This window comes from Dermacentor albipictus, chromosome 2, assembly GCF_038994185.2.
Source record: "Dermacentor albipictus isolate Rhodes 1998 colony chromosome 2, USDA_Dalb.pri_finalv2, whole genome shotgun sequence".
NCBI classification, from domain to species: Eukaryota; Metazoa; Arthropoda; class Arachnida; order Ixodida; family Ixodidae; genus Dermacentor; species Dermacentor albipictus.
In genome coordinates, this window is record NC_091822.1 from 69,805,892 (window position 1) to 69,822,141 (window position 16,250).

Below are 16,250 nucleotides of genomic sequence, written 5' to 3' on the forward strand. Positions count from 1 at the left end.
TTTGTTTGTTTCTCGGAAAAACCAACGAGGCAAAGCTGAGCACTAAACAAATGCTTGATTTGGAGGTTACTTGAGGGGCCCTACAACTTTGTAATTCATATGTATGCGATTCAAGCAATAATTAAAGAGTTCGCTAATTAAAAGTAATTAAGTAATAACTCGCGATGAAAATAGTACTGGCTCGTAAGTACATACGACTATGGCTACTATGCAGTCGGTACGATTTCTCTAGAGCTCTCGCCTATATTTAAGATCTTGGTCCAAGTTAACTGGGACACCCTGTATGTGTATGTTCGTTAACACTGATATTGGCTCGAGACATTTCAGATATACGTTGTTGTATCTGATAATTTGATATATCCATGTCCATTAAGTTGAGGTTCAACCCTATTGCAGTGTAGCAGAATTTCAGCTTAATGAAGTACGGTGCCGATTTTAGTGACTGTTATATATTGTCACATTGTAGTGACTGAAAAACACAGTAGCACGAGCTGTGTATTGTGAAACTAACTCTTTATTGAACGAACCTGTGCCCAGAAAAACAAGGTTCCAGATAAAAAGGTGCCAGCGTTATCGCTGCTGTTTGTATGTCTTCCAGAAAGTACTACACCGCTTGTGTCGTGCTGCATGCAATCATGTTACGCAAGGTTTGGTGACAACAGACAACGAATAGAACCATTGATAACATTTGAGAAACTTCCGGTTCGTGCAGGCGCACCGAGCGGTCACGTTTAACATTTATTAGCCAGTGAAAAGTGGTCACCGGAGAAAAATAAATAAGTACACGTGTCAATATTGAGGGTTAACTGTACTGTATCCCGACATATTATTCAGCAAAATGCACTTTGAAATGCTACCTCTGCACCAGATTTGAGCATGAACAAGACGGAAGTATGGCCACAAAGCCCATTTATTCCTGTCTTCTTTACACATGTGCAACATTTCATAGACAGAGAAGCTGTGTCTTTGTCTCTTGAAAACCTATGCTTACCTTTCCATATCTCCCCCCCCCCTTTTTTTTCCAGACTAATGGCACAACAACAGCTGGGTAGCCATTCAAGTCATCACCTAATTTCAGCACCATGCGTGCATGTGCGAAAAATTGTCTAGTTCGGCAGGTTTCATTACTACATGACGTGACAAGTAGGTGTCGCCGCTTAGCCCGTGGCCCGTTTGTCTGGAACACCTGGGAGCCTCCTGGCACAACTAGAAGCACCACCCACTCTCAACACACCATCACACCCATCTCTTTCACTGGAGACACCAAAGAGTTGCCTTCGGTGTGGAGTGTGGAATCTTGTGTTATTGAGTGCTAATTAATTTTGAATGTGAGAAACAGGGCTCCAACTAGATGAGCTCCAGCAATGCTGGCAACATTGGTTGAGGTAGTAGTATGCATTACTGCCACTTCAAGTAGATTACGCGTGCACGCAATCCGTGGCATGGTGTGTGACGTTGGGTTTAAAGCCAGCAGGAACAAGTTAGGTTCTCCTTCCCGTGTTTAGTTTTGGCACAGTTTTGGATGTTCGTCATGTTGTCACTTTGATCGACGGTGTGGGATCATTTGAAGGCTATGCCTGCACCTTTTGTATTGTGCCTGGCACAGTGCGTGACTTTGTGTATGGTGAAGGGCAGTGAGATGCAGCGATAGGCCTTGAATAGTTGTGTGCACTGATTCGATAAGTTCAATGCATCGTGAGCGCAGCGCATGCTTTGGTCAGGCGGGACTGTTGTACAGAATATATGCTGAAAGGGCGGATGCTACATGTTCTGCATGGCTGACATGGCAGTAAAAGCACATAGACTTGTGCAGGACTCGGTTTGTACATAAAGAACTCGCGCAGTGGGGAATGTTTTTTTACATCATCATTGAGCCTTTGCACCTTGAAAAAATGCGTGTCGAATGGAAGCATAAAATTTTATGTAAATGCGATGCCACCATAGAAATAGTGAGGTAAGGGTCACAAGCCAGCTGGGTTTGTTTTGGTTAAGTCTGTACATGGCGTTTTTTTTTGTGTGTGTGTGAGAGACTAGGCACGTTTTACAACTGTAAAAATTATTAAAAGTGGCTCATTTTCAATGGTGTGAGCAGACCCAAGATTATTGCTGAGCAGGGTAACTTCATGACCCTTCATCACTCACATCACCTACTTAATGACCCTGTTTAGTCAGTAAGGAACTGGGGTCGGATGGTCATGCCAAAAGCGAAATTGGGTTAGCTGAAGTGCAAATGAACAGGAATTGAACAAAATAAGGAAAAATTATTCATCTCTTGAAACATTCGTGTTTGAGGGTAGGCATGACAACATCGGCACGCACGCGCCCCATACACACGTGTGTACGCACACACATGCACACACATGTAGACACACACACACACGCTCACACAAACAGGGATGACCTGGTGACTCGTCATAACCCATGTTGTCTATTTGGTGACCTTGTTTAGCTTAGCATTTTTTTTTCCTTTCCTTTCTTTCTTTAAGGATTGGGTTTTAGTCACTGTGCTTGAGAATACATTGCATACCACGGAGTGTGTGGTTGTTAGGTGGTGTTAAAAGTTGTGGCTCACCTGTTGGTTACTGGATGTTAACATACGGCAACCAGCAGGCATTGTGGATGGTAAATTATGCTAGGCTATAAGTGTATGGTCAGATCAACTGCTATGCTGATCCATCAGTTGCTTAACGCCTTCCGGGCAAGGATTGGTGCTCGATCGTTCAGGGGAAGCGCTAAAGAGTGAATAGTTGAGCATACTGGGCATTAACCTTATTCGTGCCTCTGGCCTATCCAGCTTTAGTTTTTCTCCCAACAGGTGAACTGTTGGCGTAAATGTGCAATGTCATTAAGTCTACGTTAATGCGCCTTTTTCAGTCTTGCAAAGTTTTGACCTATTTTTACCTCCTGTCCAAATGTGCACCAGGGCCACATAATTGGCTGTCAATGCATTTACATCGAATCTGAAGTGGCTGGCAGAAGCGTCCCAGTGCACTCAAATTTGCTGCCTTTGATTTGAGCCTTTCTAGCTATCTTAGTCTATATTGTGTAAAGAATCTCCGTTAACCCAGGCCACCTCTCTTGGTTCAACAGACAAATGGTGGTGTTTAAATCATGAGCACTTCGTTTGATTCTTCAAAATAGACAGGTTGAATCACCTAATAGTTGATTGCTTAGTTTTGCTTTTAAAAAGCAATTTGCATTCTACTAAATGAGACTTACATCATCAATGCACATGCCTTGAAATTAGAGCGGGTAATGTCAACTCTTTCCGTGTTATCAGTCTGCCTCGTATATTTCAGCAACATGTTCTTGACCCTCTAGGACAGCCACTCTGGAATTCATTATCTGATGGCTGTAGAGTAATCTATACATTGTTTAACTGCAAGTATTGAATCAACTCTGTGTTTTAGTTGTTTTTCATCTCCTTATATACACAGTCTGATTGTATCTCGCAAGAGCCTTGCTTACTGTACTTTCATTTATTGCTCAATTGACATGTGATGTAATGATCTGCTTCAGGACTTCGCTAATAATTGCTGTCGTAAAACTGTTTCTTTTCTTCTCACCTCTTTTCTCTGACAAGCCAACATTTTGCGGCCTCGCCATGTTGTATTGTTTGTGCAGAATGGTGTAACTTGGTCACGTTTAATCTTCTGCACAAGCATCTCATTTACATTTGCTGTATACATCCTCATTTTTCATTACTGATACAGTTTTCTAACCTCTTTCTCTTAACGTAGTTACAACCACGGCTTCAGTTGTTTTCTCCCTGTCTCCTCGTACCTGAGCTTTAACCAAAGATAGATTAAATATGTACTAAATGCTCGTGACATACTTGTGAGGTGCTGATAACTGTTTGGCCTTTACAGTTGCCTTGGGACAGATGTTTATGACACTGATGCACTGAAGCATATTCCTCAATTTCCCTGTGTCATTAAGGCAAAAAGTGGCACTTTCTCTTGTAACCACAGTTGAGATTCATTGTCTGATTAGCATTTGCAGGCGCGTTGTTTATTTTTCTGACGAGTTTAGAATTCACTTCCGTCTTGCAGGCGGAATGCATTCCTGATGCATTCCTGTTGAAGTTGAGGCATGCTAACAAGTGCTGTTGCACTCATTACACGCAGTGTGGTTTTGGGGTGCATCACGAAGCCTTCTGCATCCAAACGGATCCACGTGTAGACGCAAATCACATAACCTTCCTACCAGTACCACTGCATATGTCGAAGACCGCGTAGCTACCTGGGCCCCAGCAGTGCATTTCCCTATGTTTATGACCCTGACAATATTGTAATATGAGCTATACATACCAAGTTCGGGGTGCGATCATTACACGGGAAAGGAAAAAAAGTTGAATTTTGACGGCAAAATTCAGGGGTGCGATCATTACGCAATTACAGTAATACACCGGAGAGAAAAGAGACTCTTGTTAACGCTCAGGACAATGCCTTGTAGCAAAGTACGCTTCGAAGGGTGGTGGTGCAATGAGCGCTGGTTACGCCATGTGTAGTACTCTTTGCCTGAGAGACGGTTTGCCCCATTGAGACAGTTAGTGACACTTTGGGCGAGTGCCACTTTAGCGGCACATTGCTAGACAGGAAAGTCTCGTTTAGAATTGATAGCAGTGTCAATCGGTAAATCAGTCGCCAGATTACCATGTGCTTTATCATTTAGGCAGTATTTGCAAAACAACATTAACATGATCACTCATCACGAGTGAAGATGAGACGACATTGCGTCCAGCATGTGAGCGTTTGGAAGTGCCGAGAGTTTCAAAGCGTCGGCGCTTAAATAACGAGACAGGTTTCTTTGGCGGAGGAAGAATGGCTGTTTCTATATGTGGGGGACGCTTACAACATTTAATATCACAATAAAACTGGTTCCAAAATTAGTGTTGACCGTGGACTGAGTACTATTTTAATTATTTTTGATGCACTGTTACTGAGGCTACGCACTTGGACGCAGTGAAAGGTGTTTGATGAATGCAATGCCTGCCAATTGCATTCCACAGTGAGTAATTGCTACACTTTGCTGTCTGACAGCCTGTGAATGACACTACCAGCAAAGTGCACTTGCTCAATATGACACTACATTTGCCCGTTTGACAGGCATATAAAAGCTGGAAAAGACTGCCTTAATGAGCCAAAGTTTCCACATGACATATTTGCTCTAGCTTGGCACCTGCAGTTACAAAAAATAACTTGTCACTTTTTTCTTCGAGTTCAAAAGTAAAGACCACTGCATGCTTCAGCTTTGGAAGGTTAATTTCGGTTGTGATTGGGTTGCAGATGCAAATTATCCTGTTTCTCACGATTTGGTATGTGAAGAAGTTTGTTGAAGTAAAGCCACAGGGAAAAAGTGGCCTGTTTATTCATGCAAGCTGTAGTTTGGATCTGTAGATAGCAAATAGCTGTGGGCAACAGCAACAGGATGACAGGACAATGAGTTCTTAAAATAGCTCGCTGTTCTTAAATGGCAGCGATGTCAGTGGTGTTGCATATATGCATTCGTTGTAAACAAGTTTACAGATTACGGAATCTGTGAAAACTGAGGATTTCCGAGCTGTTGGTGAACGTTGCCAGGAAAGCTATACAGAACTAATTTGCAGGCCAGAACTACGAAGTACCAGGCTGCAGAAACGTTGAGCTTTTCGTCAGATCCCATGGTACATAAGCTTTTTACATTGACTGTACTATCTGTCACAAAAGCCTTTATGCCAAAGCACTCTTGCCTGAACTGGACTGTGACAGCGATTTACTTGCTACCTCCGACTCGCTTATTAGATTCAGTGACTCGGAGGAGGCTATGGTTTCAAATCAACCCAGTAATCCAGTCTGGGCAAGAATGCTTTGGCCTGGGAAATTCTGCAGTGGACAATACTTGGCATCTGGCAGACTGAACCGTGATGCATTAAGAGCCAATTCTGTAAAACACTTAGAAATTGCCTCAACCAGTGAACCAACTATATACATGCTTGCCTTAGTGTGTGCATTGTTGGGGCTTGCTTGCCAAAAGACTGACAGCCAGGCGTCATTTGCCCAGGTTACATGGCGAGCTTATACTCTTGAAACCTTAGCAGTGTTGATCAGCAACATCAGGCGTGTGTCCCTGGAACCATTTAGCTGCTGATACTCAAAATAAAGCACCTGCAAACTGTTCACAAAGAGTTAGCGCCGCGCCTCGGTGACATTTTGTACGGAACGAACAAGAGTGAACGTAGTGCGTAATAGTATTGCATCTTGTAGTACGAAACACATTGTAATGATGGCTCTGCTTGTATTGATAACAATAGGCTGTTCACAAGCCTGGCTGTTAGCCACCTGATTGTTGTGTATTTGCGTTAGCTTGTTAGGTAACTTGTGTATAGTATATAATACCGTGTGACCAGTCTAGGCTGGATGCCGCTCGTTGAGTTGCGACTGGGTGCCATTTGCTTTGCCACCTTTGGTCTGGGGCAAATTAATTCTTTGGCATCAGTGTTAAACTCTGTGCCACCCGTTTAGGCACATTAAATGTCCCCTTCACAATATTCCTGGCTCGCACCTCCACATGGTGTGCCGCTGAGATGTCTTGTGAAATTAGCCTTCAGGAGACCACTGAAGATGAATATGCTAAACCTAAATTTATTTGCTTGTTTAGCTTGTTCAGTTGCCCTTCTGGCCCTCAGGGCATATAGAGGAGAGCGGGTTTTGTTCACTCAGTATTCTCGCATCATTTGCTAAAACGACATGCACAACAAACTGTGCTTGTTTTATTGTATGTGTCCCTGTTGATACAGTTCTGCCCAAGAATGCTCTTGCAAGTGTTAAGTGAGGTTTACCAGGACACACAAATTTACGCCTATTGAAGTTCTCGCACTTGTGCAGCGTATCAAGCCCACTTTGTGGGGGTTCCCGTCACTAGGGCTTCTCGCACGTTTTTATAATTGTATAACAAGCCTTACGAATCTTACACATGCGTGCGTTTTCTTTCAAAAGATAATTCTTGTATCCTATTGAAAGTCTGATGACTGACCTGCACCTCTCCATGGCACCTAGTCTCCCAACGAGGGCTGATAGCAGAGTATCGTTGTTGAGATAAGCAAGTATGAGAAACTGCATGTATAGACAAGTGGCGTGGCATACTAGAAGTTGTCTTGCATGCATGCCTAGAGTGGGTGTTTTGTACGTGATGTTGCAAAGAGTGCTACAGATATATATTACATGTTAGGAGTTGAAGCAGGTGTCCGTATAAGTGCAGTCTCATGTTTGGCGTGTACCATAAATTGCACGCATTCAAAGCTCCTCTGCAAACTGAAGCTGAGCGCCGAAGAATGAGCGCCCACCTAATACAAAATCGAAAAAAAATTAAAAACGTTGTCAACGTCCAGGGCCACTATGAGTTGCTTGTTTTCAAACGAAACTGCTTCCTCGTTTTCCTTGCACTGTTGTACTTAAGTGAATGCTTGTTCTATTTTTACGGTGTACTACTCACGTTCAACCAGTTCTCATAGAAAATTAGAGTACATCTTCTCTTTCTAAAGCTTGCAAAACCTAGCATGATTTGGAGAAAACAAGCCACGCATTTGCTCAGCAGGGCATACTACTGTCACCATTGCTGCTTCTGCCAAAAGCGATTAAAGTAATGCAGTGCTTTCAGCGTAGTTTAGTTTTGGAACTAGGTTGCTGTCCTAACGTTGAAACCACTCAACTTTCACAAGTTTTACGCATGAATTGCTTGCTCACTTGCAACTGATAAACTGGCACTTGGGTTTCCATGTGGTTTGTAATAAGCACCTTAGCATTTAGTTTAATTTCCTTCTGTTGCAGTTGCTTGCTTGCACATACAAGTACACATGTGAGTCTGCGTGCATGCATGTGCGTAATACGTACACATGCAGTGTGCGGCTGCGACTTAAACCTCAGGGATAGTGCAAGAAATCGTATTGCTAATGCTTCCCACGAACTCAAGGTAGCTGGCTCGGTGAGAACAACAATTGCTGATGAGTAGATATATATATAAAGCTGAGCAGCCACGCTCTCATTTGTGGCAGACCAGAGCATTCACCCTGAATTTGTATATCTACCATCCACTTTAATCCACTTGTATACCAGCTGCCCCCGGGGGCTTCACACCGACTCGCCCCTAATTGAAGCTAGTTGATGTTAAACAGCAGTGATTGGTTATTAAGTAGATGCGTTACTGTGTCGGGCAGTTTCTAGCATGACAGTAATGTGCCAGCCACATCTTTGGCATACTGTGCCTATCCTAGGTTTTCAGTTTTTATGTAACGCTTGGCAGAAGGGTTTCAGTGTACGCTTATTGGTTATCTTGGTGGCTCAGGGCTAGCATGTGAAGTGGAATGTTGCACCAAGTGTTAAGAGTGTTATTGAGAACTTCATCTTTCGGATGCCTTCACTAGCTTTTCAATTGCCAGCAGCGGCAGCAAAGGGGAAGCGGCGTAGTACCTGTGTTGTAGTAGCTCTCTCATGGCTAATAGCCAGTGTTGATTGAGCAGTTTATTCTTTTTTCCTAATGGCTGCTCACTGTACATTGTGCAGCTGGCCAAAAATTAACTGCATAGGATCGCTTGCAAGCTCCATGTAGTTTCTGTGTAGTTTCTATGTAGTTTCTATGTAGTTTCTGGCATATTTGGCTCCAAACGTGTGACGCACCTTGCAAACTATCACAACCACATTATGTTTTTTCACATTTTTACATGCTGCACTGTCATATTTCAAATTTGTGTTAACCAGCCCACACTCTAAGGGTTCTCACACAGTGCAGCGATCGCATTTCATTCTTGGCCAGCTGTGCATCCATGTAGCCACCACTCACATTTGTTTTACTCGCATCATTGCTTGTGCCTGCAAGCACTAATTCCACACAGAGTAACTAAAGAACACATGTCAACAGCTTTTTGTTGACATACTGGCCATAATATTCACGCTAATTGGTTAAAGAAAGGTCGAGGCTTTCTATGTGCGTTAACGTGTCTCAATAAGTGCTTTCCTCTTTTCCAATGTTTTTTACTGACATTTTACTGACATGCATATGGCCAACAGGTAGTTCAGTGCTTCACTCTTTGACTTGGCTGTGCACTTCGTATTTTGAATCTGTATCGGTCGTTTTCTTGGCCGTCCTTGAATTTCCCTGTGACAATAGGGCCCGTTTGTTAGAACACACAAAGGATAAACTTACGTCAGTGTAAATTGGCGGACAAACATTGGCAATAATAGCATTAGGCTGTCCCTGGACGCCAAATGGAAGTGTGAGAGGTGTCACTCGGTGCTTAGCTCACTCTATGCCACACAGCTATACATGTGGCAAGAATGCTCACCAAGTTGCCAACCATACTACCAACAATGTGACTGTGACGGTTGGTTTTGCTTGAGGCAGAAGCGTGGTTGCAGCTTAAGTCTTTCTTCAGCATTGTGCAAGCCTACTTACGAGCAGCAGTGACAAGCAGCTGTGGGCCCAGTAGAATTTTGGCTACGAAAGTGTAATCTTTTGAAACAGTACGAAGCATGCAGATACTTGTCATCATAGTTCTTGGAGTGGGTCTTTGCATTGTGGAAGAATGCCTTACGCTACAGCCAGGCTTCTGAGTGGCATTAGCATTAACTTAGCACCAAATGATGCACCTCACACTGCTATTGGGCACCTAGAGATGACCTGGTGCTGTTACTGATGTCATTTGTTCCCCAACTTACACTGGTGTAAACTTATCCCAGGGGTCAGTGCACTCTATCAAAAAGGCACAGCTTTTTGAAAGCTACAAGCTTTGAATTAGCTTGTAGTGTTAGCTGTGGTTTCAGTAATAGCTCAAGCACATGAGTGTACTTTTATTTTATTTTATTTTTGTCATTCAAGGCTGGTCTTTCATTTGCTTTTTAGTTTGCAATTTTGATAGCTTTCGAAGTGCAGTGTGGGCTATATATAGTATTCACGTATAAGCTGAGGCCACATTGCTTTTTAGATATGTGTGCTGTAGATGTACATCAAGACCTTTCTTTTTTGCCGTTAGGTGTGTACAAGGTCTTGTATGTTACGTGCTTTCTGAAATCTAGTTTAGCACAAGGGGACGAAAAAAAGAAGACTATAGCTGCTTGGCTGCCAGCCAGGTCTGTCCTGTTGTCAACCTTGTAAGTTTTCACTTGTTTACAACTGTTTATAGATGTCTCTCATCATTCCCTCTTCTTTTTTCTCTCTTGCTCTCCGGTCTGTTTACCGCAGCTGTTGCCTTAGTTGTGTATTCATTGCCATTAGCTTTTTCATGTTCTGTGCCGTGAAAAGCACAAATTTAAACCAAGCACCAGAAGCTATGTGTCGGAAAGTGGATCAGAATGTCTACTGCAGGGAGCGATAAAACTTGTAAGCTCTAATGAGAATGAGGAATATGACCAGTTCTGTTCGCCTTTGAAGGGTCCCGCACTCTTGTAGTGTGCTTTGGTGTTCCTCGTTGCTCTTTGCTTCAACGATAGCTTGTCACTGTGCCCGTGTGCCGATGTCCTTGCAACCATTTAAGTGCATCTTGTGTTACTGCTGTTTCTTTGTCCTGTGCATAGAATATTCTATTTTCTGTTCGCAGGCACTGCCATGTAGGAAATGTTGGTCTGTCAATGCAACCACTATTATCACACAGTTGTGCATGGGGGCGCTAGTTTAACACGAACTGCGAAACACCGTATGGTCGTCTACATGCCTATATCTTGCCAGTTGCAGTCTGACCAGTGGTGTAGTAGTCTCACCGCTCCTGTAGTAGCATCTTGCCATAGTAGCATCTTGGCAGCGCATGTTTGTTTCCCTGTAAGTGTTTTTTTACAACATGCGTGTCTTAGAAGCAGATTATATTTCAGTAATATATGAGGCTGCACTTTTTGGTAAGATTTTGTTTGTGGGACCATTTCTTAAATCAAATGTTATCGCTCTGTACGATGTTGTGCTTCATGGAGCCTTCTTGTCGTGCATTTCATTTGCATTTTGTCTTGCCGTTCTGCGTTTTTTGCAGCCGTCTGACTGTGCTTTTTTTTTCTTTCTTGGAACAAAAGGTGCGAACCTGTACGTGAACATCTGTCGATCACCTTTATAAATGTATTGAGTAGAGATTTTACATGATGTTCATTCCCAACGTGCAGCGATGAAGTTCACGATGGTAATTATGGTGATGTGCACCAAAATGTAGATGTCTTCTTTTTTGTTACTTTTTGTATATTTATAGAACGAAGAGAGAGAAAAAGCACGTAAAAACAATGCTATGCGTGGTGTCTGCGTGTATTTCTCGCAGGCCTTTTTGTATTGAGTAATGAATACATACATGTTAATTAAAATGATTACATGTTACTGTGTTGCTTTTTCCATGCATTTGCCAGCCACACACCTTGCTTTCGAGAATGAATGCTCACTGTTGAGTGAAATGGCTGTACTTCATTCGGTGTCCACATTGTTGCTACTGCAGCCACCATTCTTCTGGAAAGTACAACCAAGTGAGTGAAGTGTGAACTTGCAGTGTTGTCTTTCACCTCATGCCAATTTTAGTTCATAAAGTAAGAATGACAAGCTTCCTTTAAAGAACTGCTCATACCAGCAACTGCAGGGCCTTTTGATGAATTGCCTCGCAGTGAAGCCACTAAGACACTCATTCACTCTGTGCAAGTATTGTTTGAGGTCGTTTGTAAGGAACTGCAAAACGCCAATCGTCTGAATATGTTGTACATACCTGGCTAAATGTAACCTTCGCCTTAGTTGAACAACCACAGCCAGTGTATGTAGTAAACCCAGATAAAATGACGCCATTGCATGCTTTGTGCATGCCCTTAGATTAATATTCGCTAAGAGGTACTTGGCTTACAAACTAACCAACTTGGCAACTCTGAACACATTTTGTTAGTTGCTCCCGTGGTGCCTGCATATTGACATGTACTTAACTTTATTGGGCGACCACGTTTCGCTGCCTAACAAATGTAATCGCACAGCGTGGAACGCGCCTGCATGTATCCGAAGTTTCTGGAAAGTTATTGATGCTTCTATTTGCTGTCTGTTGTCGCCGAACCTTATGTTATCTGATTTCATCACCTGACGCGAATGGTGTAGAACTTTGTGGAAGGCACGTGGGTCCGAACGATTAGTCTGGAACATTCAACGACTGCTGTATAAAAGCTGACGCGCTTGACCCGCTGATCAGACTTTCGACGATCGCCAACAGTGTTTGCCGCTGTCGTTGAGCTATAAGTGTGGCCTGTTTTTGTGGGCACAGGGTCGCCCGATAAAGTTAAGTACACGTGTCAATATGATGAGCCTGCATGCTTTTATTGTAACTTGCTTCTTTCGTTATGTAGCCCATGCCCACTTGACAGAAAAATAGCCAGATCAACACTTTGCATCCACTGAACACAAAGAACTTGTGGCAAATTGCACTCTTTTTGATTATGATATGGGGATTAATGATGCAAGGGCCAGATCTAGCCAAAGGGTGCTATGAATGGGACTGAGTCGTCGATGGTAGAATGAGTTCCAATGGTACATGTGATAACGCTGTTGAGAAAATACATGCGATTGAAGTATGGGCATGTACATAGCGAAATGTGTTGGGAGCATAAATCTGTCATGATTAAGCTAAAAAAGAAAACAAAAGTGTCATGCTCGCTTTCACTGAGCACTAGAGCCCCATCGGAGCCCTTTAACATCACGGCCCGAAACTTTGTCCTACGCTTATGCAAGCACAGCAGCTACAACATCCACTGGCAATCAGTGCTACAGGTCATTTAAACAAATAACTTGTAATGTGCCTACGTTTTTAAGGAACTCTATTACAGTTTTGTTAATGAAAAGTGAGCCTGTACTACGAAAAAACGGAGTTTAGAAAGGTGTTCTGTCTACATGCAAGAGAAGAAATTAAGTCTTTTTTTTTTCTTTCTGTCTATGCTTCGCCACATTGTACGAGACTGTGAAGTACTGTCAACCTCTCTCACCCCGCCCCTGCTACACACAGTGGGGTGTGTGCAAATATTCAAAACTTTCTAACAACAAATTGAATACTGACCTACGCGATTCAGTCTTCAGATTGAGTTGTCCCTATTCGTAAATATGAATATTTTTTCAATACTTATCGAATATTTCAAAACATGAACTGTGTGCAGTTAATCAAACACAAAATTGGAGCAAATGTATGATACATTTTATCATCCTGCAGGATAGTATATGCTAGTACAGGCATAAAACTAGAACTACATAATGGAGCAGGCTAGTTGTTTGAGGAGGCAGACTTTACCTGCCGTAAAGCAATAACTCACTCTCTCCAAGGAGTGCTGTGTGTGCAAACAAACTGTTTACTTGTTCCTAATTCTATATCTGTGCTTTTGATAAACAGTGGTTCATAATATGCAATGTTTAATAACCAAACCTTGCTAATGTTAGGCGATAGGTGCGAACATTAATTGTTTTTACATTAATTGTTAAAACAGCTGATCATAATTAAAAAAGTGTTCAATATTTGATTCACTCCTAGCACTATTCAATTCCTGCTCGATTCAGTCTCAAAAATTAGTATTTTCACACCTCTACACATTACGTTTGTTAGAAAAAGAAGCCCAGTCGTAGGGCCTGCCTAAAATTGTCATGGCCAACGGGACTTCACGTCGTCCCAGTGGAGTAATAGCAATTGACTCCAGCTTCCCCATATGCTAGCAGTCATAGCGATCGAGCTTTGGCTTGCTATTAATTGGTGATTTATTTATTTTAACTTGTACTGTTTTCAAATTATTGTTAAGCGCACAACGAACATGCAAGCCGGTGTCCTCACAAACTTTGTAATTTTTGCACGCATCCACTTATCTCGACCGGTGAATGATTGCACAACGCCTGGCGGCTGCCGTAAGTGTCTATGACGTCTGGTTGCGCATCAGCCACAGTAGCCCAGTGGCTATATTGCACTGCTGAGCTTGACCGAGGTCGCAGTGGCCGCATTTCGATTAGGGCGAAATCCAAAAACGCCTGTGTACTTAGATTTAGGCGCACGTTAAAGATGCCCGTAAAGTCAAAATTAACTGGGAGTCCCCCACTACGTCCCCCCTTCATAATCAGATCGTGGTTTTGATAGGTAAAACTCGACAATTTGATTTAATTAATCGTTTATGCAAAATTGCCGGCTCCTTGCTGTAGTTTATAAAAAAAAAATTTGCCAAGGATTACAATACTCTCTGATGCAAAATTTGGGCACAGCTTGATACGGTTTTCATTTAGCGATTTTTTGAGGCAAGGAATTTGAGAGGGACAAATAGCATAGTTGGCAATCGTCAAAAATCTGATCTGTGGGTCAGGCGTGTCGGCTTTTATGCCTGACTCGTCAAAGGGTGACTGCAACATTCGATCGCACATTGCAGTGGCCCCAATTGTATCCCAAGTACCATCGCATCCCAAGTACCATCCCGGATGACGCAGAGCAAGGGCAAAGACTCTTCACAAATGTTTCGGCATGTGACCGGGAGTGTATTACACGGATGCTAGTCGAACCAGCTTCGACACCATCACCGTCTATATTCTCTACGTGTCAAAACAACATAACGACATCCTTCAAAACCTCCTTGGCATGCGTGACAGGCTGCAGCCATCGCCTTGGCCATTCAGGATGCCGAGCGCCAAACCAATTTGGCTGTCGTATTATCTGACTCACAAGCAGCTTGCCGCCTGTTTCTAAATGGGATGGCACCCCAGTCAACAATCAAAATTTTAGGCAATCAACTAGAAGGCCACCACACTATCATATGGTGTCCGGCACACAAGGGACTAGCAGGGAACGCTAGGGCAGACTGTATTGCTCAAGGATTAAATGTCCAAGCAACAGTATGGCCCAGCGACAACCTTCCACCGAATTCTCGTGACATCCTCATACAGCAAAGACAGGAGCGGAGACGTTCTGGACATCGTCACTCGAATTTAAACAGCCAATAGAAGAGGGACTGGCATCATATTCAGACGAACACATACCCCAACCTGCACAACCTACACAGAATACACCCCACAAAGTTCACTGACGAGTGCCCGTGGTGCACAGACACACCCACACTAAAATTCGTCGCATGGGAGTGCCCCAAGAGGCCTCCACACATAGAGAGCTTCATAATACACAAACATCCACTAGTGAGGAATAGGCAGTGGGAGGTATGGCTTGCGAACGAGGGCTGTTCTGGACCAAGCCCAGCGAGTCGCTCGTGGCACTGGGCCCAACCGTCGTGCCTTATTTTGTTTATTTTCAATTAAGTGTTTACTCACTCACTCGTCGAAGGTTCCAGTGTAATCGCTGGTGCTGCTTGGCTTCCAGAAAGTACTACTCAATTTGCATCGCGCATGCTATCAGATTACAAAATAATCGCAAACGATGACAATCGAAGCAAGTGTGAACGGGAACAAACCAAACAAGCGTGAGCGAAAGCTGAAGTGAGCAGGTGATAGTACGAAATGAACAGTCCAGCTGAGTCCAGATACAAGTACGCATTGAGCAGTTGGGCGAGTCTGCATGAACCAGTCACCCATACGCATGTCGCTGAAGCGGCCGCTCTCATTGGTCTCCGCCGTTCGTGGCTCGCGTCTTTCATCTTCCACTCCGCATTCGCACTTTCATCTTTGGCTGGTATGCTTGTTAGCTCAGTTACACCGCCGCTCGCCATAGGAACGGTCCATTAAAGGGCCCCTCACCAAGCCACATCACAAATTTGGTTATACACTGGAAGTTGTTACATGCCCCCCTAGTGAGCGTTCTGCCGCACGAGTTTTACAAATTGGTTCATTAATAGCTGAGATAAAAAATAGCTCAGTGTCGCGAACCCATGATTTCAGGAGGCGTGTGCCACTGCCTAGAGAGACGCTCTCTTCACTTGCCCCGTCTAGCCTTGGCAAGCGAAGTTCCTTCCCTGCGTTCTCCTATACCGGAAATCAAGGATCGCGTGCGCATACGTGAAGGGTCCCACCTGCATTTTTTATTGTGACAGCAACTATATAGACACCGCAAGCACATTTCTGCCGTCGGCATCGCCGTGAGGTTCCGTATAGAGCGATAACACCATCGTCAGACGCCCTAGGCTGTATGTGCGAGTGAAAGCGTGCGAGGGGAGCTGACGATGGTGCCTTAATTTCGGCCACGCGAAAGGTACGAACGTAAAGACGAGAAGGTGCACCATCTTCTTTTGCACACTAGGCACCAAATGTTGCGAGGCACCAAAGGGGGTGGGGTCTCCCTAGCTCTCTCCGGCTGCAACTGTGCGTGTGGCCGTATC

General features: G+C 43.6%; 1 protein-coding gene across 2 annotated transcripts in view; it reads left to right on the forward strand.

The window, feature by feature from the left end:
• The window catches only part of LOC135908186 (huntingtin-interacting protein 1-like), a 131,683-nt gene extending 120,360 nt beyond the window's left edge, over positions 1 to 11,323 (forward strand). For both annotated transcript variants that reach the window (XM_065439935.1, XM_065439937.1), the window contains one exon: positions 1,026 to 11,323. In XM_065439935.1, coding sequence (XP_065296007.1) covers positions 1,026 to 1,052 — 27 coding nt within the window. In that variant the 3' untranslated portion in view covers positions 1,053 to 11,323. The remainder of the gene's footprint in view (positions 1 to 1,025) is intronic.
• Positions 11,324 to 16,250: the final 4,927 nt, after the last annotated feature.